The 27,071-nt window shown below is 43.2% G+C and overlaps 1 protein-coding gene across 1 annotated transcript; it reads right to left on the reverse strand.

The window, feature by feature from the left end:
* Positions 1–5,362: 5,362 nt before the first annotated feature.
* Positions 5,363–25,380, reverse strand: AGXT (alanine--glyoxylate aminotransferase). Its single transcript, XM_074297990.1, is given in 13 exon segments — positions 5,363–5,853; positions 7,171–7,299; positions 8,606–8,701; positions 10,726–10,795; positions 12,539–12,634; positions 15,481–15,565; positions 16,259–16,329; positions 17,132–17,232; positions 19,554–19,618; positions 20,448–20,565; positions 20,567–20,623; positions 20,625–20,642; positions 25,201–25,380. Coding segments are annotated over 13 exon segments (1,179 nt in total). The 5' UTR covers positions 25,366–25,380; the 3' UTR covers positions 5,363–5,745.
* Between the last annotated feature and the right edge of the window lie 1,691 nt (positions 25,381–27,071).

Below are 27,071 nucleotides of genomic sequence, written 5' to 3' on the forward strand. Positions count from 1 at the left end.
ACATATTAACTAGTTGTTATAGTAACATATACTAACTTGCACTTATAGTAACATATACTATATATGTTACTAACAGTTATAGTGACATTAACTAGCAGTTATAGTAACATCGTAACAGTTATAATAACATATACTATATATCTTACTGTTATAGTAACATATTAACTAGTTGTTATAGTAACATATACTAACTTGCACTTATAGTAACATATACTATATATGTTACTAACAGTTATAGTGACATTAACTAGCAGTTATAGTAACATAGTAACAGTTATAATAACATATACTATATATCTTACTGTTATAGTAACATATTAACTAGTTGTTATAGTAACATATACTAACTTGCACTTATAGTAACATATACTATATATGTTACTAACAGTTATAGTAACACTAACTAGTAGTTATAGTAACATATGATATATGTTACAGTTATAGTAACATACTAACTGTTATAGTAACATATACCAAATGTTACTAAGTTATGGTAACATATGCTCTTATAGTAACATAGACCATATATGTTACATTATAGAAACATACTAGCTTGCACTTATAGTAACATATACTATATATGTTGCTAACAGTTATAATAACATTAACTAGTAGTTATAGTAACATACTAACTAGCAATTACAGTAACATATACCAAATGTTACTAAGTTATAGTAACATATACTCTTATAGTAACATAGACTATATATGTCACTAAGTTGCCATTATAGTAACATATATCATATATGTTGCTAACAGTTATAGTAACATACACTAACTAGCAGATATAATAACACATACTATATATGTTACTAATTAACAGTTTTTCCATCAAGGCCAGATGGCACAAATCTACTCTGAGGCTTAAGCCATGAAATGTGCCCTTTTTTCAAGGCTGGGACTGGTGGGGGCTCATCTACTACTTGCTGCCACAGCATGAGGAGGCTCATACTATCCTCGCCTGTGAGGTGCTAAATTTGGTTGTTTCTGGAAGTTAGATGGCGAAGTGGAGAGAGTTCTGGACTTGCAGCCAGAGAGACCGGCCTTCAAATTTTGCCTCAGACAGTAACCATGTACCTTGGGCAAGGCTCTTAGCCCTTTTCACATATAGCCTCTTAAAATATAAAATGGAAACAATAATAGCTACATCATAGACTTGTTAGGAGGATCAATAAGATATGTAAATAACTCTTAGTGTTAGTTGTTTTTATTACTACTGTTTCTAAACTGCTGAAAGACTGAAAGTACCGCCATTAATCTCTATATTTGTTGCCCTGGGGGAAAAGCCCCACCTTCCTTGCCCTAGTTATGGCTCTATGTCCAGCACTGCAAATATGAGGAAAGAGTGATGAAAGAGTAAAAGGAGAGTCAGTGGATCAAAAGCATATTTTTTGATTGCTCTGTCTAGTTACAATGATAGATAAGACAGTAATGACAATGAGGGAAAGTGACAGGAAGGATTCCTATTTATGTAATTAAGATTTCAAGACTGTTTTATTTAAAATTGCCCTGTATGCAGATGAAAGGCAAATGTAATGATCCTCATTTTATAGGCAAACAGGTTCAGTGATTTCCCACAGCTCCACGGGACCAGAGGCCCCACTCTGGAAATACCACATCTGCTGGGACAAAGGGGCGGGGCTCGTGGGACCCAGGCTGCTCCAGTAGTCTGAGCTCCATCTTCCTCAGCAACCACTAAGCCTGACTCACCTGAGATGCGCCAAGCTTTCACACAGACAAGCAGAGGACAAGAAGGGGGGATGGTACCAGCCCTTGGATTTCTGGGGCAAATTTTAGTATAATGGAGAAAAACATGGGCTCCTTCAGCACGGTCCTATTCAGAGACAGGGTTCTGCAGCTAACCCCAAGCAGGGACACATGTCCAGATTTGATAAGCAGCATGAAAAAGCTTCCTAGCCAGGACTTTGCAGGAACTGGTGCTTCTGATTAGAAAGGGGACTGCTGCTCTAGAACAAGGCAGCAAGTGCGGCTTTGGGTATACTCAGTGGAGGGTTTTGGTTTTGGTCTTTGGGGTATGTATGTGTATGTATGTATTTGAATATATGAGTGTATCTGAGTATGTGCGTGAGTGTGTGTGTGAGTGTGTGTGTAGTATGTGTATATGTGAATATGTGTGTATGTAAATGTGTGTATGTATGTAAGCATGTGAGTGCATCTGAGTCTGTGTGTGTATATATGTGTGTATGTATGTGAATGTGTATGTAGTATGTGTGTATATGTGTGAGTGTGTATGAGTGTGTGTTTATGTATATTTGTATATACCATATATGTTACTAACAGTTATCTTTTTATTTATTTATTTACTTAGTTTTTCTGAGGCTGGGGTCAAGTGACTTGCCCAGGGTCACACAGCTAGGAAGTATTAAGTGTCTGAGACCAGATTTGAACTCATGTCCTCCTGAATTCAGGGCTGGTGCTCTATCCACTGCGCCACCTAGCTGCCCCCTGTTACTAACAGTTATAGATGAACTAGCAGTGATGGTAATATATGTTATATATGTTACTAACAGTTATTGTAACATTAACTAGAAGTTATAGTAACATACTTTCTATATTTATGTATATATGTGAATGAGTGTGTGTATGTGTGAATGTGTGTGTGTGTGTGTGTGTGTATGTGTGAATTATAGTGTTTTCTCAGCTAATTCTAGCCCAGTCATAGAAATGATCACTACAAATCATTCTGAATTACAGGTTGCATTAAGGGATTAGACTAACCACTCCTTAGTAATAAAAGCACTGGCAGACTGGTTAAACAGCTGCTTTAAAGACTAAGTCACAGTGTTTGCTTCTTGAAGAGGGAAGAAGTGAGAAGTTAAGTGACTTGCCCAAGTTCACACAGGTGATAGAAAATTGATAAATAGCGTTCAAGCCCAGGTTATCTGAATCAATTCCCCTAAGCTCTCCTGTGGTTCAAAAAAGAGGGATTGGTTTGGCCACCCTTTCTTTTCCAAGTTCTTTCAACTTCTCACTTTCAGCCTAGAGATCAGGGGCAGGACGAAGCTTGCTCAAAGGAAGCTATCAGATGGGCCCAGTTGTTATTTTCCAGGTGGTGGGGAGCTGACCCCAAGGATGCCTGGATTCCCAATCCCAAATCCTGATTCCCAATCATCAGATCTCGCTGTGGGAGGCACCTTGAGCTAAGTTTCCTTTACCCCTTATCCCTTTGGGTGGTCTGTAGGTCTCATGGAATTCCAGGATCTTAGAGGGATCTAAGTACAACATGCCCCTGAGTAATAATCTCCTTACTTGTATTCCCATTAAGTGCTTATCCCAGCCTTCACTTGAAGACCTCCAGGGAAGGACCTCTCAGGCAGGCAGCCTGGATTCCTTCCAATGGATTGTAACTGCCAGGAGGGCATCTTAAAAGCCTTTATTATACTTACTCACATAATGCCCTGACTTGATGCCCTGACTTGTTAACTTCTTACCTCTCAAGGCTCCATCAGTTTGGCTCAGCTACCCCAGATTAGGGAGCCAGGTTAAAGAGAGCAACTGCTGTCTGCAGTGGGCTTATAAAGGGCCTGTGAGGTCACACACACAACCAACCAGGGAGAGAGCCATCACCCATTACGAAGCTATCTCAATATGGCCAGGATCCCACCCACAGGGCAGTCCTATATCCACAGAGATTACTTCTGGACAACTCAAATCTCCTGTTGCACTGTGCCCGCCCATTTAAAGGACCCTTACAATGGATCTCTGTGTCTGGAAGGTTTTTATGACTTTTCTGCCTCTTCAAAATCCATGGTTCCTGGGTCTGGCCTCTAGGGCCAAACAAAGCAAGTCCAATTTTTTTTTCAGTCAAAAGTCTTTCAAGTTCTTGAAGATGGAGCTTATATTTCCTGAGTCTTCTTTGGCAAAACACACCCTGTTCCTTTAATTGCAGGAACTCGGGATCCTTCACCATTCTAGCTTCCCCCCTCTGGGTACCCCACAGATTAGTAACTCCCTTCCAAAACTGAGGTAGCCAGAACCAAAGCAATGTGGAGGTATGTGCTCAGAGTAAGAAGTCCCTGCCTGCAAGTCCATTTTCAGCCCAGTCTAGCCCATCCCTTGCTGCTGAACACTGTTTCTCCTTTCCTTCCCAGATGTCTCCCCATCTCTTGCCTAACCTCCTCCCGTCCCTTCCCTCCCAGCTACAGTTCTTAGCCCATGGAGTTGAGGGTTTGAAGTCAGGAGAGTGGTGAAGTGAGGCTGCCAATTTCAAAAGTAAAAAAGTCAGAAAGGGCAATTTTCTCCCTCATAAAATGAGGATGTGGTGGGCAGCCCATCGTAGTGGAGTGATACCTGGCCTGGAAGTTGGAAAGACCAGCCTCTGACTTGTCCTGAGGGACCTGGATGGGTTACATAGAAGCTTCTTGGGGTTCTGAGAAACTAAACCACTAAATAACAGAAGACTGGCTGACCTGTGTCAGAGAAGGGCATTTCCACATTGGGAGGTTTTTTTTTTTTTTGTTTGTTTTTGTTTTTTGACAATGATGAAATCCCTGAAGTAGAATGAAGTGAGAATAAGTTTTGGATTTGATAAAGTGGGCAAAGTCTTTTCCAGAAGGTACTCACTTAATCCTCCCCACAAGTCTGGAAGGCAGCTACTCTGGTCATCTCCCATTTTATTTTATTTATTTTTGCTGAAGCAATTGGGGTAGAGTGAGTTGCTCAGGGTCACATAGCTAGGAAGTGTCTGAGACCAGATTTGAACTCAGGACCTCCTGATTTCAGGGCCAATACCATCTAGCTGCCCTGGTCATCTCCATTTTAGAGATAGATTTAAGTCACTTAGCAATCCCATATCAGAGGGAGAAAGGGTCTCAGGGAGCAATTCCTTCAAAAATCCAGGTTTTCCTGATTCCAGAGGATGATGGGGCAGTGTGTGGGTAGATGGCCCTATTGTTGGGCATAGGGGCAAGGTTAGAGAATGTGTGTGTGTGTGTGCTGCACGCTCATCGTTGGGTTGGTCCCTGTTGGACTCAGTCTGCTTGAAACTGTTTGCTAGAAGTCCTTAACTTTGTTCAATCTTGCAATGGGTTGGCCTTCAGGAGCCTTCCTGTGCTCCCTATTCCTCCTGGATTCCCACTGAGTGTGCACACCAAGAAGAGACGCACTGATTTCGGTCTTGAGGGGCTAATCTGCTTATTTTGGTTGAGCTTCCCGGGGGTGTACAGGTCAGATTGAGAGCCCAGCTCCTGACCTCGGTATTCATGGCCAGCCCTTTGGCCCTGTTCTCACATGCCAGATTTTCTTGGGTCCTTCTGGGGGCCCTTCTGGGGGCCCTTGATGACTTGATGATTTTTTTAGTATTCTTTGTGGCTGGGAGGAGAAAGGGACACAAAGGCCAGGGCACCCCAAACTGCTTCTTTAATTAAAGGAAGAGAGAGACTTGGGTGGAGCTGACACCAATTTCCAGACCCAAAAAACTTGCATTGGAAGCTACGAAGGCCATTTTCCAGAGAGCTGGGGCTCTGAGCTCTCTAGAAAAGAGACCAGGGATGACCGGCCTACATGAGAAGATGGTGGCACCTCCAGAGAGGGAGGACCCAGCAAGGCGAGCAGAGAGGGAGCCCCCCGACTCCGTCTCCCTGCCTCTCCTCTGCCTTTTGCAAGAGCGCATTCTCCCTTTTTCCTTCTCTGGCCCCTGCTCCTTCAGGTCCTTGTCCACCTCCCGCCCATTGAAGTTCAGGGTGAGCTGGTTTCAGATGAGGAGGTGGGGGTCAGAGGGGACCCCTACAGTTTGTTCTTGGGGCAATGCTGCAGAGCATCCTTCAGGGCCCGGATGACTCGGTCCACGTTGGCTTTGGTGGCGTTGCAGCCGAGTAGGCCGATCCTCAACACCTGAGGTGGGGGAGAGCACAAGAACATGTGCTGAACCTGTGAGGGGACAGCGGCCCGGCCGAGACCCGGCCGGCCTGCCTTGTCTATGGCATCGCTCCCTGATGTGCACTGGGCGCCTCAGTCAAACCGATCTGTTTGCTGAAGCTCCGGCTTAGGACTCAGGGGGCAGTTCTGGACTCAGAGTGAGAAAGTCCAGGGATGAAATCCTGCCTCTGACCTTTACTAGCTGAAAGGTTTCCAGAATCCATCATCTGTTCTGAACCTCAGTTTCCCCCTTTGTCAAATGATGGTTCTGGCTTTCGCTTCACGCCTCTCAACAGGCAGCCCCCCACATCTCCTAGAATGCCAATTTTCCTCCCAGGCTCACTTCGTGGGCCCCTTCCTGAGGCATCCCTCAGAATCCCTAATTGTTGGAAGCTCCTTTCCTTACATCAAGCCTCAATTTCCTCCTGTGTTCTTGTTCTATCCCAGCACTGACTTTTTGGGCTTGAGGCCCACTATGATCCCCAGCTCTTTTTCAGACACACTACTGCTTGGCCATACCTCCCCTTCCTTGCTGCCTTTTCAAACCCCTACTGCACTGAGAGTCTGTGGAGATTCGGGTTTATTAACTTTATGGGCCTCCCAAGAAAATGACCAGGTCCAGGAAGGCATCATGACCTGGTTCTCTGATATTTCACCTCACAGAAAGCACAGAATAGGAGAATAAATCCCTATCCTTTAACCTCTCTGACCCTCAATTTCCTCATCTGTAGAATGGGTGTCATAATAGCACTTCCTTCCAAAAGAGATAACATATAGAAAGTATTTCACAAACCTTAAAGGGCTAGGGAAATGGCTGCTGTAATTACTCTGGTTATTTTTGTTATTCAGTCTGTCTCAGAACAGAACAGAAGGGAAAGTAATCGTTTCTGCCTGCAAGCTACTTGCTGGTGTGCTATGAGGCATTCTTGGTCAGGTGATTTCACACACACACACACACACACACACACACACACACACACACACACACACACTCATACACCAAGAATTCCAGAATCTGGAGATTTCCCCCACTTCAACATGGACAACGGAGATTTTAGGATTGTAGATTAGTGCTAGAAAGGCCTCTGGAAATTATCCAATCCAACCTTCTCATTTTACAGATGGAGAAACTGAGGCACATTGCACAGGGAGTGAGCAGCAGGGACCAGATTTGGGGCCATTTGCTCTGACTCCAGAAATCAAACCCTTTCCACTGTACTATAGCCTCTGCTCTGGTTGTAGGTGGACCCCAGGGAGCTCCAGGGGTCCCATTTGCCCCCCTCCCAGAATTACCATTCCAACCGAAGGTCCCAGGCCACCGGTAATCTCAATGCCATGATTCTTGATGAGGTAGGAGGTGATGTCCTTCCAGTTGTAGCCCAGAGGGATAGCCACTGTGGTGACCGTGGATAACCTCACTTTCTGAAAACAAAACCACACACACACATGCTCATAGGCCCCATCTTCAGCTCTGGAGGAGATCAGAAGGGAGCAGCGACAAGCTAGATCACTGGGCCGGGCTTTTCCAGGATGCTCCTCCTCTAATTTCCTGGGGCTGGAGGGTGGGTGACCAGCGGCTCTGGACCCTGCAGCCAGCAGCACCAAAAGAACCCATGTTTAAAGGCGGTTGGTGACAGAGAGGACTGTGGGAACTGAAGGTGGATCACAATACAGCATTTTCACTTTTTGTGGTTGTTTGCTTGAATTTTATTTTTTTCTCATTTTTTTTCCTTTTTGCTTTGATTCTTCTTGTGCACAAGATAAGTGTATAAATATGCATGCCTCTATTGGATTGACATATATTTTTGCCATGTTTAACATATATTGGACTACTTGCCATGTAGGAGAGGAGATGGGCAAAGGGGGAGGGGAATTGGAACACAAGGTTTTGCAAGGGTCAAGGGTGAAAAATTGCATGTGATTTGAAAACATAAAGCTTCAATAATTTTTTTTTTAAAAAAGAAAGAAAGACAGTTGGTGAAATCCTTGAGACACTCAGGGAGAGACTCTAGGACACTGATCCTTAATGGAGATGAACAGACTGGGGACATTATCAGGTCTCTGCTGGAGAGGCTGTCACCTAGTATGCTTCTGTCAGGGAACTGCCAGCTTCTTGTTTTAACTAGATCCCCTTGCGAATAAGATACTAACTTCAGTTGCTAAATAAGTGCAATATCTCTAAATTTCCTGTATTTCTAATGTTTACTTTTCTGTATTTCTAAATTTCAATGTCCTGAGGCAAAGCTCTGGTGGCCCAGCCTTAGTTATTGTTCTAGTTGAGGGTAATTTTCTCAGACTCTTAACTTGACTCTGGCTATGTAAAAATGACTTGGCATTGGCCGTATGACATTCCCAGGGAATTAATTCCTTGTTAGAGTAACTTAGAATCTTGTAAGGATGACAGAGAGCTCTGGGGGTTGCTCGTTCCAGGGGTCACCCACCTGATGGATGCTAGAATAAAGGTGGCAGTCCTGAAGTCTTTCAAGAATAAAATGTAAGTGGGAGAGAACTCATAAAATATATTTTAAAATTACAGTAAAACATATATGAGTCTATTTGAAAACTGAGCTAGGCCGCAGCTTGGGGAGCGGGATTCGAGCCACCTATGCTGCTGCCTTATTTTCTTTCCCAAGCCTGGAGCTCAGGCCCCACTTCATCCGTGGCTCAGGTTGCATCTTTCCCTGAGTGCAGGGGCTCTGCCCCCCCACCCCCAGACTTTTGGCCTTACCGGGTCCTTTACAAAGAGCTGGAGGCCCAGCTTCTGCAGCTCTTTGTGCAAGTAGTCTGTGGCAGCTTGGTGTTTCTTCCAGCTCTCCTCCAGACCCTGAATGAAGAAAAAAGAGACCTTGAATGTCTAGGGCTGCAGAGGAGGGATGCTGCTAGGCTGGAGGAAGAGGAAACCCCAGAGAAATGTGATGAGGAAATATGTCCTCCCCTTGGCAATAGCTGGAGATCCTGGGGTCACAGTGGACATCAGGACCCTTCCTGGTTCAACACATAGACAGAGGACTGAGAAAAAGAAGAGAGAAATGGAGAAAAAGGAAAGAATGAGATAGATTTAAGGCAAAAATAGACCTCAGAGGCCTTCTAGTCCAAATGCACTCATTTTACATATGAGTAAACTGAGGCCCAGAAAAGTGAAGTAAAAGGAAAAGCCAGTGAAAGAAGTGGATTCATGTCCAGGCCTTTTGAGTGAATTCTGCACATGCTCTGCCCAGATAAGAGAAGATGGAGTTGGCTGGCCACTTCCCTCCCAACCTCCCCTTCTAAACAAGGTCCTCTGGGGTCAATTGCGGGAGAGGGGCACCTGTTCACTTTTCTGGCCACCATTCCCTGTCACCTCATCAGCAGCTTGAGTTACTCTATGGGGGGGCCCAGGAGAATGACCGTCTCCTCCGGCCAACGAGAGGCCCAGCAGCACCAGCCTAGCATCTTCCTGGACTGCTGCCCCGTCTTCCAGAACTTCCTTCCTTCAGAGCCCAGCCATCCCCTCCCAGTCGGACTGCTAGGGCCACCCTTTATGAATAACTTACCTGCTAGGACTCTCAGTGATTTCTAAAAGATGTCATCCGACCCACAGGGTGAGACCTGGGGAAGAAGCTTGTGATCTTTAGGGGCAGAACCCTAAGTGTTTGGTTTGACCCAATGCCCGAGGAGGCTTAGAGGGGGTTTGAGGGGGAGACCCCATGTTACAAAAATGCCAGAGCAGCGACCCCATGGCTGGTGGCCAAGCCCAGTCTTTAAGCAAAGGAAGAGTGGTCACAAGGTCCGAGTCAGAATAAGAATAGACTTAGCCTTTGAGGGAGAGGTTTCTGTCCATTCTCGGGAGTTCCCTGTGGTCAGCCTTTGGAGGCCTGAGAATGGAGCGCCTTACAAAGGACGGGAGAATATCCTTCTCCCGGGGGCATGGACTGTAGGGAACATGACTTCTCAGAACTCTAGAGACGCCTCCATCTCTCCATTCTCTCTCTATCTCTGCACGTCCGTCAGGAAAGCCTCAGTTACCAAGCTAACTGTGGCTGGGATCCACTGCATAGAGTGGTCAGAAGCCTTTAAACCTCTCCCTAAAGGCAGCAGGATGGTGGGGGGAACAACAGCTGGCATTGAGATAGCAGATTAAGGTTTACAATATGTTCTACATCTCATTTGATGCCCTCAAAATAGCCTTTAAAAGAAAAGTCTAGTTGGGGAAACTGAGGCAGAGAAAAATTAACTGACTTTCCCAGGGTCGCGTGTCAAGGAAGAAGCTGAGGCAGGATTTCAACTCAGGCTGCCTCCTAGATCTGTGCTCTGTTCACCAAGGTAGGATGGGTAGCATGTCCCCCAGGGCTCCTCTTGGCCTTCTAGCTTGGTCCAAATTTAAGGTTTTATCCGTGTAGGGAGCCCCTGAGATGCTCAGATGTTGCAGTCTAATGGGGTGGTTTGTTTCCCACTTTATCTCCTTTCCCTCTTAACATGTCTCCATGGAGGCAGAGGGGACTGGCCAGAGTCAAACAAAACCAACTTGCAGCTTGGCTATGTCCACAAATGTGGGCCTTAGTCTGTCCACAGCCGTTAGAAACCACCAGAGAGCTTCCCTGGGCACCCGAGCTGAAAGATATGCCCGGGACACACAGGATTGGGGAAGAACCTGAACCCAGAGTTCTCACCACAAGGACCAGCTCCCTATCCTGCTCTCTCCCTACCCACCATGCCACTGGCTCTCCTGCTCATCCACCAAGGGTCCTTAATCACATGGGAACAGAATATAATCCAAATCCCCCCGCAGAGCTCCAGCTGAACAAATCTCCTCCTCCACTCTCCCAGCCTTCCCTCCTCAGCCAGCTCGGGTCATGAGAAAATGCTCACCTCTTCAGCCAGCGCGGCCAAGCCCTCTCGAAGGCTAAAAAGGCTGATGACTGGGGTGGTGTGATGATACCTGGAAGACATCGGTGACATGGTCTTCAGGGGCTGGGTAGGAGATGGCAGTAGGACCGTCCCAGCCTCAGAGGGGCAAGATCCACAGAAGCACAGAAGCTAGGAGCTGAAAGGGACCTCAGAGTCCCAGGCAGTGCCCCAGGGGAGGCTCCCCAGAGTTCCGGCCAGTGCCCAGGGAAGCTTCTCTATGATGCAGCCCACAAGCAGCCATCCAACCTTTGCCTGAAGACTCCCAATGAGGAGAAACTTTCCCATCACCCACTGAGGGGCCCACTCCTGCTTAAACAGCTCTGACTCTTAGGAGACATTTACTCATGGCAAACCTACACTGGCTTCTCCCTTCCAGCTCAGGGAGGCTGTACCAGATGTCTCAGAGCTCTCCTGGGCTTCCATGACCCACTTGTTGCTTCCTGTTGCACCACTTAGGACCAAAGGGGACAAGGCAAAATCTCTCTTCCACCTGACAGTCTTTCATGGGCTCAAAGACAAACATTACACTCTCCCAAATCTTCTCTTCTCCAAACTAAAAGGGCTATTTTTTCATCATGAAAATGTTATTTGGGTTTATTGAAATTTTTGATGAATAAAAAATGTTTTAAAATTTCATTATTTTTGATTTCTAAGAGGGCAAATGTCTTTTTTTCCTCAAAAATAGTTTATTTTTTCAAAATACATGTAAAGGGAATTTTCAACATTAATTTGTGGAAGAGTTTGCATTCCAATTTTTTCTCCCTCCTTCCTTCACTTCCCCCCATTCCAAAACAGTAAGTGATGTAGGTTAAATACGTGCAATTCTTTTAACACATGTCCATGATATGGTCAATATTAATAGATATAACACTTACATTAAAGTTCTTCAGGGTTCTTGATAATTTTTAAGAGCAAAAACATGTCAAAAAGTTTGAGAATGACTGACCTACAGAATGCTATGTGGGCCACTTGCCCCTCAAATGTGATAAAGCCTTAAATATGGCCTTTAAAAAGTAGTTTTTTTCAATCTCTCCTTCCCATTTCTTTCCCTTCCTCCTCTTCCTTCTCTGTTTTTCTCTCTCTTCCCCTTTCTTCCTTCCCCTCTCCCTTTCTCTCCTCTCTCTTTCTCTTCCTTTCTGTCTCCTTCATGCCTAACCCTCTTTGTCACTGTCTCTTCTTCCTTTCTCTCTCTTACCCTCCCTCTCTCCCTTTCACTATCCCTCTCTCCTCCTCTCTTTCTCCCTCCTTCCCTCCCTCTTCCTTCACTCTTTCCTCCCTCCCTTCCTTCCTCTCCCTTCCTCCCTACTCTCTCTCTCTCTTTCTCTCTTTCTCTCTCTCTCTTATTCTCTCTCTCTCTCTGTCTCTCTCTTTCTCATTCTCTCTCTCTCTCTCATTCTCTCTCTCTTTCTCATTCTCTCTCTGTCTCTCTCATTCTCTCTCTCTTCCTCTTTGTCTCTGTCTCTCTCTTTTCAATGAGATCTCATTTTAGGAGTATAACCTAAATTTTGAGGTGGTCTACTCAGCCCATCATTTGGAAGGTGTGAAGTTAGATCAGGCTCCTCTTTGGAAGGCTGTAAAAAATGAAAGTTAATCAGTACCGAAGTGACCTTGTTTGCTTATCTGTAAAGCCCCTGGGGGCTCTAAGATCTTCACCAGATCTAAATCTGAGAAATCTCCCTTTACTTTTGGGAAGCATGGGAAGAGATGGATTTCTAAGTGCATGTTCTTGCTATGGATCCATGGGGACAGGAGCTCATAAACCCTAGATACTTACACCCTAGGATTGTCGTCACAACCCCAAATATTGGCCAGCCACTTCAGATCCAAATTAAAAGAATAAGGCTTTGTCTTTCGATTAAAAATCTTACTTCTAGAGAGAAAAGAGAAAAGAGAATTCAGCGTTCACCCTTGGCCCAGAACCACAGGAAAGTTCCCAGTGGCCCTCTCTTAAACATGGCAATCCTTCCCTTTTAAAAAGATTGCTTGGTTAGCTGTTCTTGGCCAACACTAGACCTTAGGACCCAGTATGCAAGGAGGGAGGACAGCACTTTGGTGCTATCATCAAGTAAACTTAGGACGGGGAAGAGCTGAGACACTGGATGGGACGTCTACTCTTGGTTCTGCTGCTTGGCAGGCACTGGGGAGAGATGAAAAGCTACTTATAAGAATTATTCTTATTATTTTTTGTTGTTTACACAATTTCTATTGGGAAATAAGCTGTGTGTGTGTGTGTGTGTGTGTGTGTGTGTGTGTGTGTGTGTGTGTGTGTGTGTCTGTGGCACCTGGGGTGGGATGTTGAGGCTCAGAGGACAGATGGGGCTTGGGAACAAGAGTGCAGTGGTTAGTAAACATATGGATATCAATATATGTGAGTATACATACATGTGTGCATGTGTGTATCATACATATGCACACACATATATAAAGAGGAGGAGGCTAAGACCGAGACAGTGAGACAGAGAGGGAGGGAGGGAGGGAGAGACAGAGCCACATTCACAGACAGATAAAGATATAAACAAAATAAGTGTTTGGGGTGGCTAATGAAATTGTGATCCATGAAATGATGTGTGCAACAGAGAGGAAATTGTACCTTATGAAATTAGGATCTAAGAAATATAGACAGAGGGAGACAGAGAGACAGAGACAGAAAAAGTGATAAATGCTGAGAACACAGAACTTGGCTCAGGCAATGCAGCCCAGCCTAGAGCACCCTTTCTGTGTTCGGCTACCCGGGTGCCAGAAAGTTTCTTTTTCTCCAGGTCCCCCATCCACCTCCCATCTTGGCCATGAATTTCCCCTCTTTCCTTCTTCCTTCAGCTTTTGCCATCCCTGGCATCCTCTTCACCTAGGCTCCCATAATTCTGTGGGGAATCACCCCAAATGTGCAGACTTCCCCTCTGTGGATCCCATTGGGAACTTCTTATTCTCCTTTTGTCTTTATCTCTCAGCTTCAATCTTCTTGGTTCTCTCCAGAAAACTAAGAACACGGCTTAGAGATCCACCACCCACCAAGACCCAACCCTTCCCACTCAGGATAGTGTCGATGGTGAGGACCCTCATTTGTCTCTTGTCAAAGAGGGATCATCATATTCTCAACTGTACTGTGTGTGTCCCAGAAGGGGGATACTTATCCTCTGAATGAGAAATCCTATCGTTAAAATCTCCATCATTTACCCTTGTCAACCTTGACCGGTTGACTTTGGGTTGCCCCATCTAAACAAGGGTTACCATTAGGTATGATGATGTTGAGCAAGGGCCCGGGATGGAGAAACTGGGTGGTATGATTTTCATAAGGTGACCTAAATGCCCACGAGTTCCCAGAATGTCATACACACCCATTAAGCCACAAATTAATGAGTTTAGGGATGGTTTTGCCATTTCCGAATAGACCTTTGAAGGAATCTAGCATGGAAGTGACTAAAAATTTAACAGCCCTCTCCTGCTGAGTCTAATTAAATGTTCAAAGGTTCCTAATAGTCATTTTCACATTGATCCAACTCTCGGATGCCCAAGCAATTTTATAATCCATCCAAATGAATGGTCCCATTCATGAGGAAGTGAGTGAAAGAGCCCTGTTACCAAAACAAATATTTTCTTTTCTTTAGATATTTATGGCCTTTCATGGATTTTTAAAACTCTCTAAGCATAACTACAAGATATTCGTAGGACACCCAGATTTGAATGCTGACTTGGGCTACCGACCAGAGACTGACTCACTTTGAGGCCGGCAGCTGGGGTAGGCAAGGGTCTGTTCCAAAGTGGAGAAGACATTTAGCTGTGTGACAAGATAAGGGGGATTCGAACTTTCAAATGTCAAAGAGACAGTTTTGAGAAGAAGAAATGCAAATGTTCACTGTTTGGAGGGAAAAGAATGCTCTAAGACACTAATAAGACAAAAGTAAATTAGTATAACTCTGGGGTGAATCTCACACCCAGAAAACAGTAATAAAACCCCAAACCAGGAAGTCAGTGTTGGAGGGGCTAGGGCTATCAGGATGGAGCTGAGAACTGGTCTTTCCATTCTTGACAACAAACATAATTGGGACTCATGTTGAGAAAAGCCATCCATCTATTCTTAGCCATTGAACTTGGTATTAGGAAGAGCCCCTCAAAGAAGTCAATGACAGAACCAAAGGTTGCATACATAATAAAATATTCATAGCATCACTTGTGGTTACAAAAATATTACAAACAAAATAAGTGTCTATTTGGGGTGGTTAAAGAAATTATAACATGTGAAATTAATATGTGGAACACAGAGGAAATTGTACCTTATGAAATTAGGATATACAACAAAGAAAGTGCTAAATCAATGTGGTGAGCTGATGTTAATGTAATCCAAATGTATTGCGACTCAAAAAATGATCTCCATGAAAAAGTTGAAGAAATGGTGGAAGATCTGCATGGTCATGAAGTTAGGGGAAATCAGAACACATCTAATGCTAATAGTCACATAAAGGAGGACAACTGAACGTGGACTGATTGCAATAAGCAATCTTGGTTTCAAAGAATGGAGAATGAAATATATTCTTTTTGGGAGAAAGATGGAGGACTACAGGGGGAGAATGGTACATGTAGGGGCAGACAGGTTTGCTTTGTCAGCCCATTTTGCTCTGTCTCTGTTTTTAAGGAAAATTCATAGGAGTGATAAACATGTCAGGAAATCAATGAAATGAAGAGAAAAATGGGGAAAAGATAATGGAACGGGAAGCTCACCTGGCTTTTTCACTGAAGGACATCAGGGAAGTTCCAGGAGGGGAATTTAAGACTTTCTGGGAGCCGGAGTACAAGATGTCAATGCCTGCATCAACAGAGAGGAGATCGGGTGATATCTGTCCCTTGCCTATAAGAATGGGACTTAGAACTCCCTCCCTTCGGAGTCAGGCTTTGGGCACCTGGAGAGGGCCTTTTTAATGCCTTCAAACAGAAGTATTAGTGGGGGCAAAGGCAAGTGTTGGTGATCATTTTCTTGTCCGTTCAAATGTAGTCTTCTTCCTTAATGACATTTGGTGGCCAAGGCTGGCTCATTTAGGGTCCAGTTGTCTACAACAATCCTCCCTCCAATATCTGGCTTTCTGAAGTCCCCCACCTTGACAACTTACCCAGCTCTGTTCCTGTTGGGTGGTGTCTGTGCTCTAGACTTTCCCAGACTCTCTCCTTTGTTAGCAGGGACCTATCCCAGGTCCTACTTCCCCAGAGACTTGCTTTCCAAGAATTTAGTTATCTAGTCTCATTTGTGCTAATAGGACAGTGGTGCTCATGTAATCCTGCCTTATGTAAGAAATTTGTATTTCAAAGGAGCTACAACCAAAGCAGTGTTGCCCATGAGGGAGTTTCAGTCTTTATGATGACATTAATGGGTCAGGTGTCTTTCTGTATGGTACAAACTAATCATGAAGGGATCTCTAAACCCCAGCCCATTTGGCAGTATTTGGAAGCCCAAATGGAGGCTCATTACAGTGGGAATTAACAGGGACCCCCAAGTAGCTCTCACCTTGCTTGTCCATGTAAATTGGAGCTCCCCCTAACGAGGCTACGGAGTCCACCAGGAGTAAACAATTGTGCCTAAAAAGGAAGAGAGCAAATTCTATGGAAGAAGGTATGGCAAGCTGACCATTCTAGCACATTTGATCTCATAGGCCAGTGAGGTAGTTGTTATAGGGATTGACTATATTCAATCTTAATGTACAGATAAGGAAATTAAGGCATAAAATAACTTGTCCATAGACAGCTAAATGGTGAAGTAGACAGAGTTCTGGGTCTGGAGTTCAAATCTGGCTTTAGATGCATTCTAGCTATGCAAGTCATTTAGCCTTTGCCTCAGTTTCTTCAATTGTATAATCTTATCGAGTTGTTGTGAAGATTTTTTTTAAAATGGCATATATCATAGTGCATGTAGCTAGAGTATGTGTGCATATCCCTATCTAGCCATCCATCTGTATCTATCTATCCACTTAGGGATATGCAAGTATATACATGTCCACACAGTACCAAAATAGCTTTTAAACTCTTAGAAAATGGGTGATCTGGGTAATGGTAAATTTATCCTTTTCCAATAAAGAATCCAATTCCTGGGAAATCTCTTCTCTGATCAAATTAGATTGCAAAGATTACTGTGCTCCAAGGACCTAGACCATGGATCACTGGGTGTACACATTGTGAACCACAAGATGCCCCTCATATAACTTTCTGGAAAGTGTCCTGAAATTCTGCGGGGAAAAGGTTCACAAACTCACCAAGGCAATGCTCCTGGGTGAGCTGAGGGTTAGATTGTGAGAGGGAAATGGATTTCAAGCTAGGGTCAAGAATCTGGGAAGCTGGTAGCCACTCTTCACACTTTGCCTGAGGGGGGGTCTATAGGACTCACTTGTGGCAAAGATCACCATATCCATCCAAGGGCTGGACTACTCCACTGGAGGACTCTCCATGGGTGAGAAAGAGCAGCACAGGTTTATGTTGAGTCAGACCCTAGAAAGGGAAAAAGACAGACGGATAGACAGACAGGCAGACATGGAGAGAGAGAGAGAGAGAGAGAGAGAGAGAGAGAGAGAGAGAGAGAGAGAGAGAGAGAGAGAGAGAGAGAGAGAGAGAGAGATGAGTTTCCCCACCTGTGTATAGAGGTTAGGCAGGGGAGGCAATGGCTTCCAAGGTGCTTACAGTTCTATATCCATGTTCCTAGAGTCTTCCACAAAGTCCCTCTCAGTCTTCTCCACCTGAAATTGTTCTTCCTCCTCAGATTTTCTCCGAGCACTTTGCCAGTGCTCTGCCTTCCTTGTATGATGCACATTTGTGTGCTTGCTGTGTAAGCTCCTTGGGCAGGACCTGAGTCATTCTGATACTTGTGTTTTTGGTGCCTCTCACAGCTTTTTAATAGCCCATACTCAGTATATACTAGTTGAATTGGATTAAATTTACTCAATGGAACTGTAACGTCTCAGCTCCCAGCATGCACAGGTTAGATCTTGAAGTCCCTCCAAGCATTCGATCTACTGATTGGAGGATAAGAAGAGTTACGTGTTTCACAGACCCTCTATCTTCTGCTAGTTCTTCTTCGACATCATTATCATCATCCCTGTTTTCGCTATCGTCTTTATCACAATTATAATGACTGATATTCATTCACTGGGAGTCTTTAGGTTTTTAAAGTAATTTACACACACTGTTATGGTCCTCATAACAGCCATGTGAAGTCAGCACTGTGGCTATTACGCCACCATCTCTTTTATGCAAGATTGGGTTTGCTCTGCTTGGCCCTAGTGGACAGAACTGGGTGGGGGGGAGCTGCAAAGAGGCCAAAGGAATCTTGACATAAAAGTGGGGAGTTTGAAGAATTCTGACTGTCCAGAATTGGAATGGGCTGTCTTGGGAGGTGACAAATTCTCCTTGTACATCTCCGAGAAAAAAATGGGCAGCCACTAGCTGGGTACATTATAACAGAGGTTTTCATTCATGTTAGCTGAGGTTATTCATAGCTTAGCTGAGTTGAAAGGGTTGATCAACAAACAAACCATTATTACTTATTCTGGGCCAGGTACTGGGCTAACCGCTGAATGTACAAAGAAAAAACAAAAACAATCCTTCCAACTCTTAAATTCTGTGGTATGATCAGGGAAGAAAGTGAAACTCAGATAAGTGACTTGCCTGGGTCACATGACCATTGTGTCAGAAGCGGAATTGGAATTCACACCTTCATGAGTCCAAATCCAGCTTCAGATCACTAGAAGCCCCCCCCCCTTTTTTTTTTTTTTTTTAAAGATAATGATGATGAAAATCATCATCATTTTAGACTTTTCAAAGAGTATGAATTGAATTCCTCTACTTTATCTAATATAATAGTTGCATAAGACAACGGAGCATGTATATTCCATTAGCTCCATTTTTTACATTTTTAAAATAATATTTTATTTTTTCTCAGTTACATGTAAAGACAATTTTTGAAAGTAAATATTTCCTAAAACTCTGGCCATGACCTTCCTTAGTATTCTCTTCCTGTTTGCTCAGGCTGTGTCACCTCCCGAAATATCTTCCCCTTTCTTTCTCCAGCAATTCCTGTTGAATTTCCACTCACCTTTTGAAACGCATTGCAAAGATTACCTTCTCCAGGCATCCTCTCCTGATTCCCACCCCTTTTGACAATGAACAATTCCTTATCCTGGCTTTGTTGGCACCCCCTCTTCTGCACCTGTCATTAATTAGTCAAACTTTATTTGACATATTCTAATACAAAACCATTGAATTTCAAGAGGGCAGGGACAATATTGATGATGAGATGAGATAATTTTTATGTAGAACATTATGGTTTTCAAAGTGTTTTCTGTGTTATCTCATTTGATCTTCACAACAGCTTTGTGAGGGAGGTGCTATTTTTATCCCATTTTATAGATGAAGAAAGGGAGACTGAGAAAGGTTAAATGTTTGCTCACGGTCACATAGATAGAAAGTGCTTGAAGAAATATTTGATCATAGCTCTTGGCAACCACTAGGTTCAATAGTGATCATATCCAACATTGTGTCCTCTCAATGCTTGACATCTCATATACTGCCCCTAGTGTCCAGGGCTATATATACAAGTGTTTCGCCAATGTTTGCTGCATTGAGATAAATTAAATTGGCTTGGATTTACTGGATCCCATTGTTGATTGGTATCATGGCCACAGCTGGACCCCAAACTCCCAATCTGGTGCTCTTCTTGTTACCCCCATCCACCTTTTCTACATAGTATTAAGCTGCAGTCATTATTAGGGCAGAAAGTTGAGTAGGGGATGGCTAAATGCAAGCCTGGGACTTACCTTCTCCACATCTTGCAGTGTATAATACTCTCCAGGAACCTTTACCATTTGGTGTACTTTGGCTCCTGATGGGATGAAGAAGATAGGAGGCAGAGGATCATAGGGAAAGCAAGGAAAAGTCGTCAGTCACAATTCAGCGATCTATTTCTACCTTTGACAGCATGGTGGAGTTTGATGTACTGAGAGTAGAGGGTCAATCTGTTCATTCTTTTGACACTCTAGTTGGGACGAATGGAAAAAGCTGGGGGCCAAGAGTCTTGAAAGATATAGGTTCAATTCCCAGCTTTCACAGTTAATGGCTGTGTGACATTGGGCAAATCACTTCATTTTTTGAGCCTCAGTTTTCTCCTCTGTAAAGTGGGATAATAGTATTACACTACTTACTTTACAGGATGCTTTTGCAAACTTGAAGTCCTTAGAAATATGAGTTATTATATCTTCCTTGCTTGAGTGTATTGTGGCTGTGATTTAGGACCATGTTTTCAATTCTTAGGAACTATTTTAGATGACCCTTTTTCATGAAATCTTACTGTCATAACAAATTCTGTAGCTCCCTTTGTAGCTATATTAGGTTGTCCATTAACAAGAACTTGGAATATGATCTTTTTTGAAATGACCTCCTAAGGACTCGCCCTGGAAACTATATTGGTGAAATGTCTGTAAACAGTCCAATCAATCATTAAGCCTGATGAGATCCACACTCCTCCATCTCATTTCCTGTCTTTTGTGCCATTGTTGCTGGGGTTGAGATAGGAAATTTGGATATGGCATTAGTCTTGTGAAAGAACTAACTCAAGACCCATGGTCTTGGCTCATTCTAGAAAGTTCTGGAAGATGGAGAAATTCTTGGAATTAGGGGAGTGCCCCCCCCCAAGCCAGGGTTGGTTCACTTACCTATCCTCTCAGCCATTTCTGCTACCCTTTGTCCCCAGATGCCATTTACCCCCACCAGGACAGACTCCCCTGGTTCAACTACATTGAACAGGGCAGTTTCCATAGCTGTGTGTCCAGAGGCCACTGATGGCCAGGGTGAGCTTGTTCTGTGTTTGGAAAGCATACCGGATGCCATCGTTTGATCTCATCCATGATCTGAAATAAAGGAAGGTTATGGGTAAAACACACCTTTGCAAAAAAAAAGGCAACAAATGCCTTGTGACCACCAGCTGGCATTATCCTACCTGGAGCATTAAAAACTTTGAACAGACAAATGTTCAAAGACAAATATTTATTAAGTACGTACTGTGTGTGTAAGGCAGTGAATACAGATATGATTGTTGCCCTGGGATTCAAATGCCCTCTCTATCTCTCCTTTTTTTTCCTCTATCCACATCTTTCTTACTCTTTCTGCTTTTTCATTTTCTCCTTTCTCATCCATCTATGTTTCTCTCCATTCTTCTACTCTCTTTAATGTCTCTCTCCTCTTTGAAGAAGTATCTCACCAACAAGAAGACAAGGAAAAGTGCATGACATGAGTGTGATTACATCCCACAAGATCATTGCTCTAGAGTTTTGAAGAACCTCAGGACTCCTCTAGTCCAGCTTGAAGAAACTAAGGCTCAGCGAGATGAAGTTATTTCCCCAAAGACACACAGAAAGTAAGAGAGATCTAGCAGAAGTGTGGTGAGAAATTTAAGGAGTTAATGACAATTATGGCATAAATTGGACTAAGAGTTAGGGGACTTGAGTTTAAATCCTCTTTTTGAGTTTAATAGATGGGTGACCATGGTCAAACCACTTAAGCTCTCTGAGCTTCAGTTTCTCAGCTATAAAATGGGCACAGTAGTACTCGTACTACCAGGATTGTACTACCAAGGAAATAGGAAAAATAACAAACTATCTCATGAAGGCAGACACAGCCAACATTATGTCTTGATGGGATTTTGAAGAATACCAGAAAAGTATCATATGGACCAAAGTCCTTTTTGCCTTCCTTTATTACTATGATGAAGATTCTAATGCTATCTAATTAATAATGGAGTCATGGTTCTCAACAATCTACTTTCCATCCCTATTTCACTCTACTTTCTTTTTTTTCAGACTGTTTTTGACCTCCATTCTTCTCTCTCTCTTCTCTCTCTCTCTCTCTCTCCTCTCTCTCTCTCTCTTTCTCTCTCTCTCTCTCTCTCTCTCTCCTCTCTCTCTCTCTCTCTCTCTCTCTCTCTCCTCTCTCTCTCTCTCTCTCTCCTCTCTCATCTCTCTCTCTCTCTCTGCCTCTCTCTCTCTGTCTCTCTTGTCTCTCTCTCTCCTCTCTCTCTCTCTCCTCTCTCTCTTTCTCTCTCTCTCTCTCTCTCTGCCTCTCTCTCTGTCTCTCTGTCTCTCTCTCTGTCTCTGTCTCTCTCTGTCTCTCTATATATATATCTTTCTCTCTCTCTCTCTTCATCTCTTTCTCTCTCTCTCATCTCCTCTCTCTCTCTCTCTCTCTCTCTCTCTCTCTCTCTCTCTCTCTCTCTCTCTCTTTTTGTCTCTGATAGGTAAGTGACATAATGAAAAGGCTATTGGTCTTAGAGATATTCAAATTCTGCTTTAGCTGCATAATCTTGTCTCTTCATTTCTATCAACCTCAGTTTCCAATCTAGTCATGTGCTTCCCCTCCCTCATTACTCTGGTCAGTGATCACAGAATTTGAACTTTCTTGAAGATGATTCCTAAATTGGACAAATAGTGATTTCTTTGTTCCTTATTAACTTTAAGCAAGGGTCTTGTATAGACAATAAAGATTTTAAAATTTGTTTTCTGCTGATAACTTTGGAACAAGTAAGTGGGAAATTCGAATTTAGTGTTTACCCAGAAAGTATTTTAATATGGAAAACATGTGATTTTAGCCAAATCAATTTCACTTCTGGACTTCAGTTTCCTTATCTTAAAATGAAAGTGTTGACTGGATGGAGTCCAAACTGTGAATCCATAAATGTTGTGGAGAGAGATACCCTGGTTCTGGAATTGAAGGTTCAATGTTTAAATTTGACCTCTGATGCACGCTCCCTATGTGACCTCAGGCAAATCAAGTAACTCCTCTGGGTCTCAATTTCTTCATTGGCCAAAGGAGGGAACTCGATAACCTCTAAGGTCTTTTCCATCTCTAATTTTAGGGGTCTCTGACTCCAAAGCTCCCAATAATCCTCTTAGGAAAATCAGAGTGGAAAGAACACTAACTTTGGTTAATTCCAAATTGTTAATGACTCACACTGTGAACCTTTTAGCTTTGGATCTCTATTTCCACTTCTGGAAAATGAAAAGATTGGACTTTAGACATTAGTCCTAAAGCATTTGAGCAAAGTAAAGAGATTAAGAAGTTAAGCATGACTAGAATATGGCACATTTTAAATCACAGGGTTGATGGTTAAACCTTCACTTTCTTGAGAAATGGAAACAGAGAAATTAAAAGAGAATAAACCAATGAAGCCTTTATAGACAAAAGATAAGCAAGAATTCTTTTTTGGCCTTTCTGGAGGCATGGAAACAGAGGGAGGCTGGTCAACTTTCACCTATTCTGACAAGGTCACTCATTACTACCCAATAAGTACTTACTACATGGAACCTTCTATGTCAGAAGGAATTTAATTTAGTTCAATTGAACTGACATTTAATTAAGTTACTGGAACTAACCTGAGAAATCATCTACTCTGGCCCTTCCAATTTCCAAATGAGATGATTGAGATCCAGAGAGGAGATGTAAATTGTGCATGTGATATATTTAGTTATTAGCAGAAGATAGTTTAGGATCCAGGTTTCTTGATATAGACCTTTTACTTTCCCCCCATCACCCAAGGTAATTGGGTTAAGTGACTTGCCCAGGGTCACACAGTTAGGAAGTGCTAAGTGTCTGAAACCATATTTGAAACTCAGGTCCTCCTGACTTCAGAGCTGCTGCTCTATCCAATGTACCAATGAGCTGCCCCAATATACACTTTTACAACTGTCATTTCATTTTACAGAATTGTAGAATCTCTGAGTTGGCAGAGATATTGGATAGCTTTTGGTTTAATGGACACCAAAATCTCTTCTTTCACATGACTACCAACCAACCTCATCACCTCCATCACCACCATTATGTGACTAAAGTACTCTTTCATCATCATCACCACTACCATTATCTTCACTATCATAATCACCACACCGTGAGGATTACCACCATCTTCCTCATCACCACCATCACCAGCACTGATCGTCCCCCCCTCATCATCACCATCATCTTCACTCCCACCATCCTCATCAGTATCAGTTGTTCCTCCTAAATGACCTTTCATTTCCCATCTCTCTGCTTCTCACAAGTTATCCTTCCTGTCTGAAATGGGCTTTCTCTGCCTCTTAAGACCTCAGATTTTCTTAAAAACTCACTTTAAAGGGCAGCTAGATGGCGCAGTGGATAGAGCACCAGCCCTGAAGTCAGGAAGATCCGAGTTCAACTCTGGTCTCAGACACTTAACACTTCCTTGCTGTGTGACCTTGGGTAAGTCACTTAAGCCCAACTGCCTCAGGAAAAAAAGACTCACTTTAAGCGCCACTTTTTACATGAGTCTCCGATCCTTCAATTGCTCAGCCTCCCACTAAAATCACCTGGAATCCATTCTGTGGCTATGTGTACATGTGTATGTCATCTCTCTTGAGGGAATGTTAGCTCCCCGAAGAAAGCTACTTTTTAATTTTTGGCTTTATAACTTCAGCACCCGAGAGAGCATCTGGTATAGAGTAAGTGTATACTAATTGACTGAACATTGATTGAATAATAATAATGGATTAATTGATTTGTACCCCCAGAACAGTTCCTACTACATAGTGGTACTTAATAAATGCTTTGAGATTGATTGATCAAGATAGTTGAAATGTATATAGTACCTCACACCCAGAGAAGGAACACTGGGAAGTGAATGCAAACTGTTAGCACTACTGTCTATCTACCCAGGTTACTTATTCCTTCAAAATCCAATACTTAACGTGCAAAAGAAAATGGGATTTACACACATATATTGTATCTCGGTTATACTGTAACACATGTAAAATGTATGGGATTGCCTGTCATGTAGGCGAGGGAGTAGAGGGAGGGAGGGGAAAATCTGGAAAAATGAATACAAGGGATAATGTTATAAAAAATGACTCATGCATATATACTGTCAAAAATGTATAATTATAAAATTAATAAAAAAATGAAAAAAAAAAAGAAATGTATATAGTACCTTAAGGTTTGCCAGGCACTTTATGTTCTGATAGCTCTAAATCTAAAATCCTATGATTCCATGATTATTAGACCTCAGTGTACTTCTCTGTCAGTGAGATTATTGGATTCACTGCTCTCTTACATTCCTCTAGCTCTAGACACCTGTGACTCTCCCAGTGTTGTTGTGAAACTTAAATGAGATGCTATAGCTCATTTTAAAATTTATTTTTAATTTTTAATTTCAATTGAACATACCACAAGCAACCCTGTAGTAGAGGCACTCCAGGGATTGTTCTCTCCATCTTAAAAATGAGAAAACTGAGGCTTCATGATGTCCAATTGCTCACAGAGATGTTAACTCCAGAGCTAAGACTCAAAGTCAGTTCTCTCTTGCCTCTAGTTCCAAATGACCTCGGGCTCTAACCTTCTGCTATCCTGAGGTTCCAGAGAGTTTTCGAGAGGGCCATCCAAGCCAGTTTTCCCACCACTTACCTGGAACATTTCCTCATACATGTGTCCAATCATTTGGAGGCCCCCTGCACGCATGATCCGTGAAGTAAGATTGGAAGGCCCGGGTCCCAAGAGAAGTCTATCTGGGATCTTCAGGGGCTTCCTCAGTGAGGCCGGGGGAGACACAGTCAGTGAGTGGCTGGCCATGGTCCTGCTCTGTGGAGGTGTCAAGACAGGGAGATGCGGCTGAACCCAACCTGTTGCCTGAGAAGCCAGGAAGACACTGCTTGGGATGAACCTCTGCATCTCCCAGCAGTGCTGACAAGCACTGATTGGGTTGCTTCTTTCAACAGGCTTTTTATTAACAGAGAAGCAAGAATCAATAGACCGTCCCTGGAAACCTGGAATAAGTTCTCTCTCTCTCTCTCTCTCTCTCTCTCTCTCTCTCTCTCTCTCTCTCTCTCTCTCTCTCTCTCTCTCTCTGTCTCTCTCTGTCTCTGTCTCTCTGTCTCTGTCTCTGTCTCTCTCTGTCTCTCTGTCTCTCTCTGTCTCTGTCTCTGTCTGTCTCTGTCTCTCTGTCTCTCTGTCTCTCTGTCTCTCTCTCTCTCTCTCTCTCTCTCTCTCTCTCTCTCTCTCTCTCTCTCTCTCTCTGTCCTTGTCTGTTTGTCTCTCTCTCTTGCAATTGGCCCTACTTCTCTTACAGTGACAGGACCTGGCTTTGAAAGGCTATTGAACCCTGTTTAAGGTTGGAGGTGGGTTGCCCTCCCTCAGGATCAACAAAACAGCCTGGTCTCAAGCTTTCTGTTATTACCTCTCTTTCTGATCTTTTTCTTGCTGCTGACCTTGTGATAAAAGGAAAAAAAAAGAACCTCTTAGTCTACTAAAGTCTCCTAAAGAAAGCCCATGACTTTTGATCTCCAATTATCACCCCCATCCCTGCTCAACTACTTCTTTAAAGGAATGGGTAATTCTCAGGGAGAGCCAAGCATCTCTGCTCATGTTTCCTTTCATTTTTTCTCCCCAAGATTCCTTTCGAGATTGAATTCTGAGTCGAAATCAGAAGGACAAGATTTCACTGACTTTTGCAGACTTTGTCTCTGTTTAAAGAAAAGGAGAAAATGTGAAGAATGAAAGGAGAAACTCTTAGATGGGGATTCAAAAAGAAAATAAAATCATGAGTGTGTGACATTGATACGACTTTCGGAGGCTTAGGAAACCCTTTCAGTTCATTTTAAAGGTGGCCCATGTTCCTTGCAAGCCTCTTGGACTTTCAGGCAAGAGACAGGCATCCAAAGCTCAGCTCTGCCATCATCAAGCTCTGTGGCCAGGACAAGTCCCCACAGCACTCGGGGCTCCAGGTTAATCATTTACAAAATGGGGGTGGTACCCCATCCACATTCTAGGTTTGTCTAGAGCAAAGTGCTTTAGAAGTTTCAAGTTGCTGTCAATCAATAAATATTTCCTAACCACTTTCTAGGGACAAAACCTTGTTCTAGCCAAAAAACTGGTCACAATTAATCTTTCACTTAGGCTTCAGAAAGATTCTCTGGAAGGTCTTAAACTTGAAAGGGGTGTAAGAGAGAACCCCATCAATGGTTTCATTTTCAAGAAGATGGAACAGAGACCTAAACATCATAGGATCATATAGCTGGGGTCACAACTTAACCCAACTCTCTCCTTTTACAAATGGGGAAGCTGAGGCCCAGGGAGTAAGCATCAGAGGCAGGACTTAAACCCGAATTCTTTGAATGCAAAACTAGAACTTTCCCCATGTGTTCTACACAGTGGAACCTGTCTCTGTGCCATCAATATTATTTCCAGCTTCAGCATGAACATTTTTTGCAAGGAAATACCTTGTGTGACTGCAGACACTTCATCAACAGAGGAATCCTCCAAGAGAATCCATTCTTTGA

Source organism: Sminthopsis crassicaudata, chromosome 3 (assembly GCF_048593235.1).
Source record: "Sminthopsis crassicaudata isolate SCR6 chromosome 3, ASM4859323v1, whole genome shotgun sequence".
In the NCBI taxonomy this organism is placed as follows: Eukaryota; Metazoa; Chordata; class Mammalia; order Dasyuromorphia; family Dasyuridae; genus Sminthopsis; species Sminthopsis crassicaudata.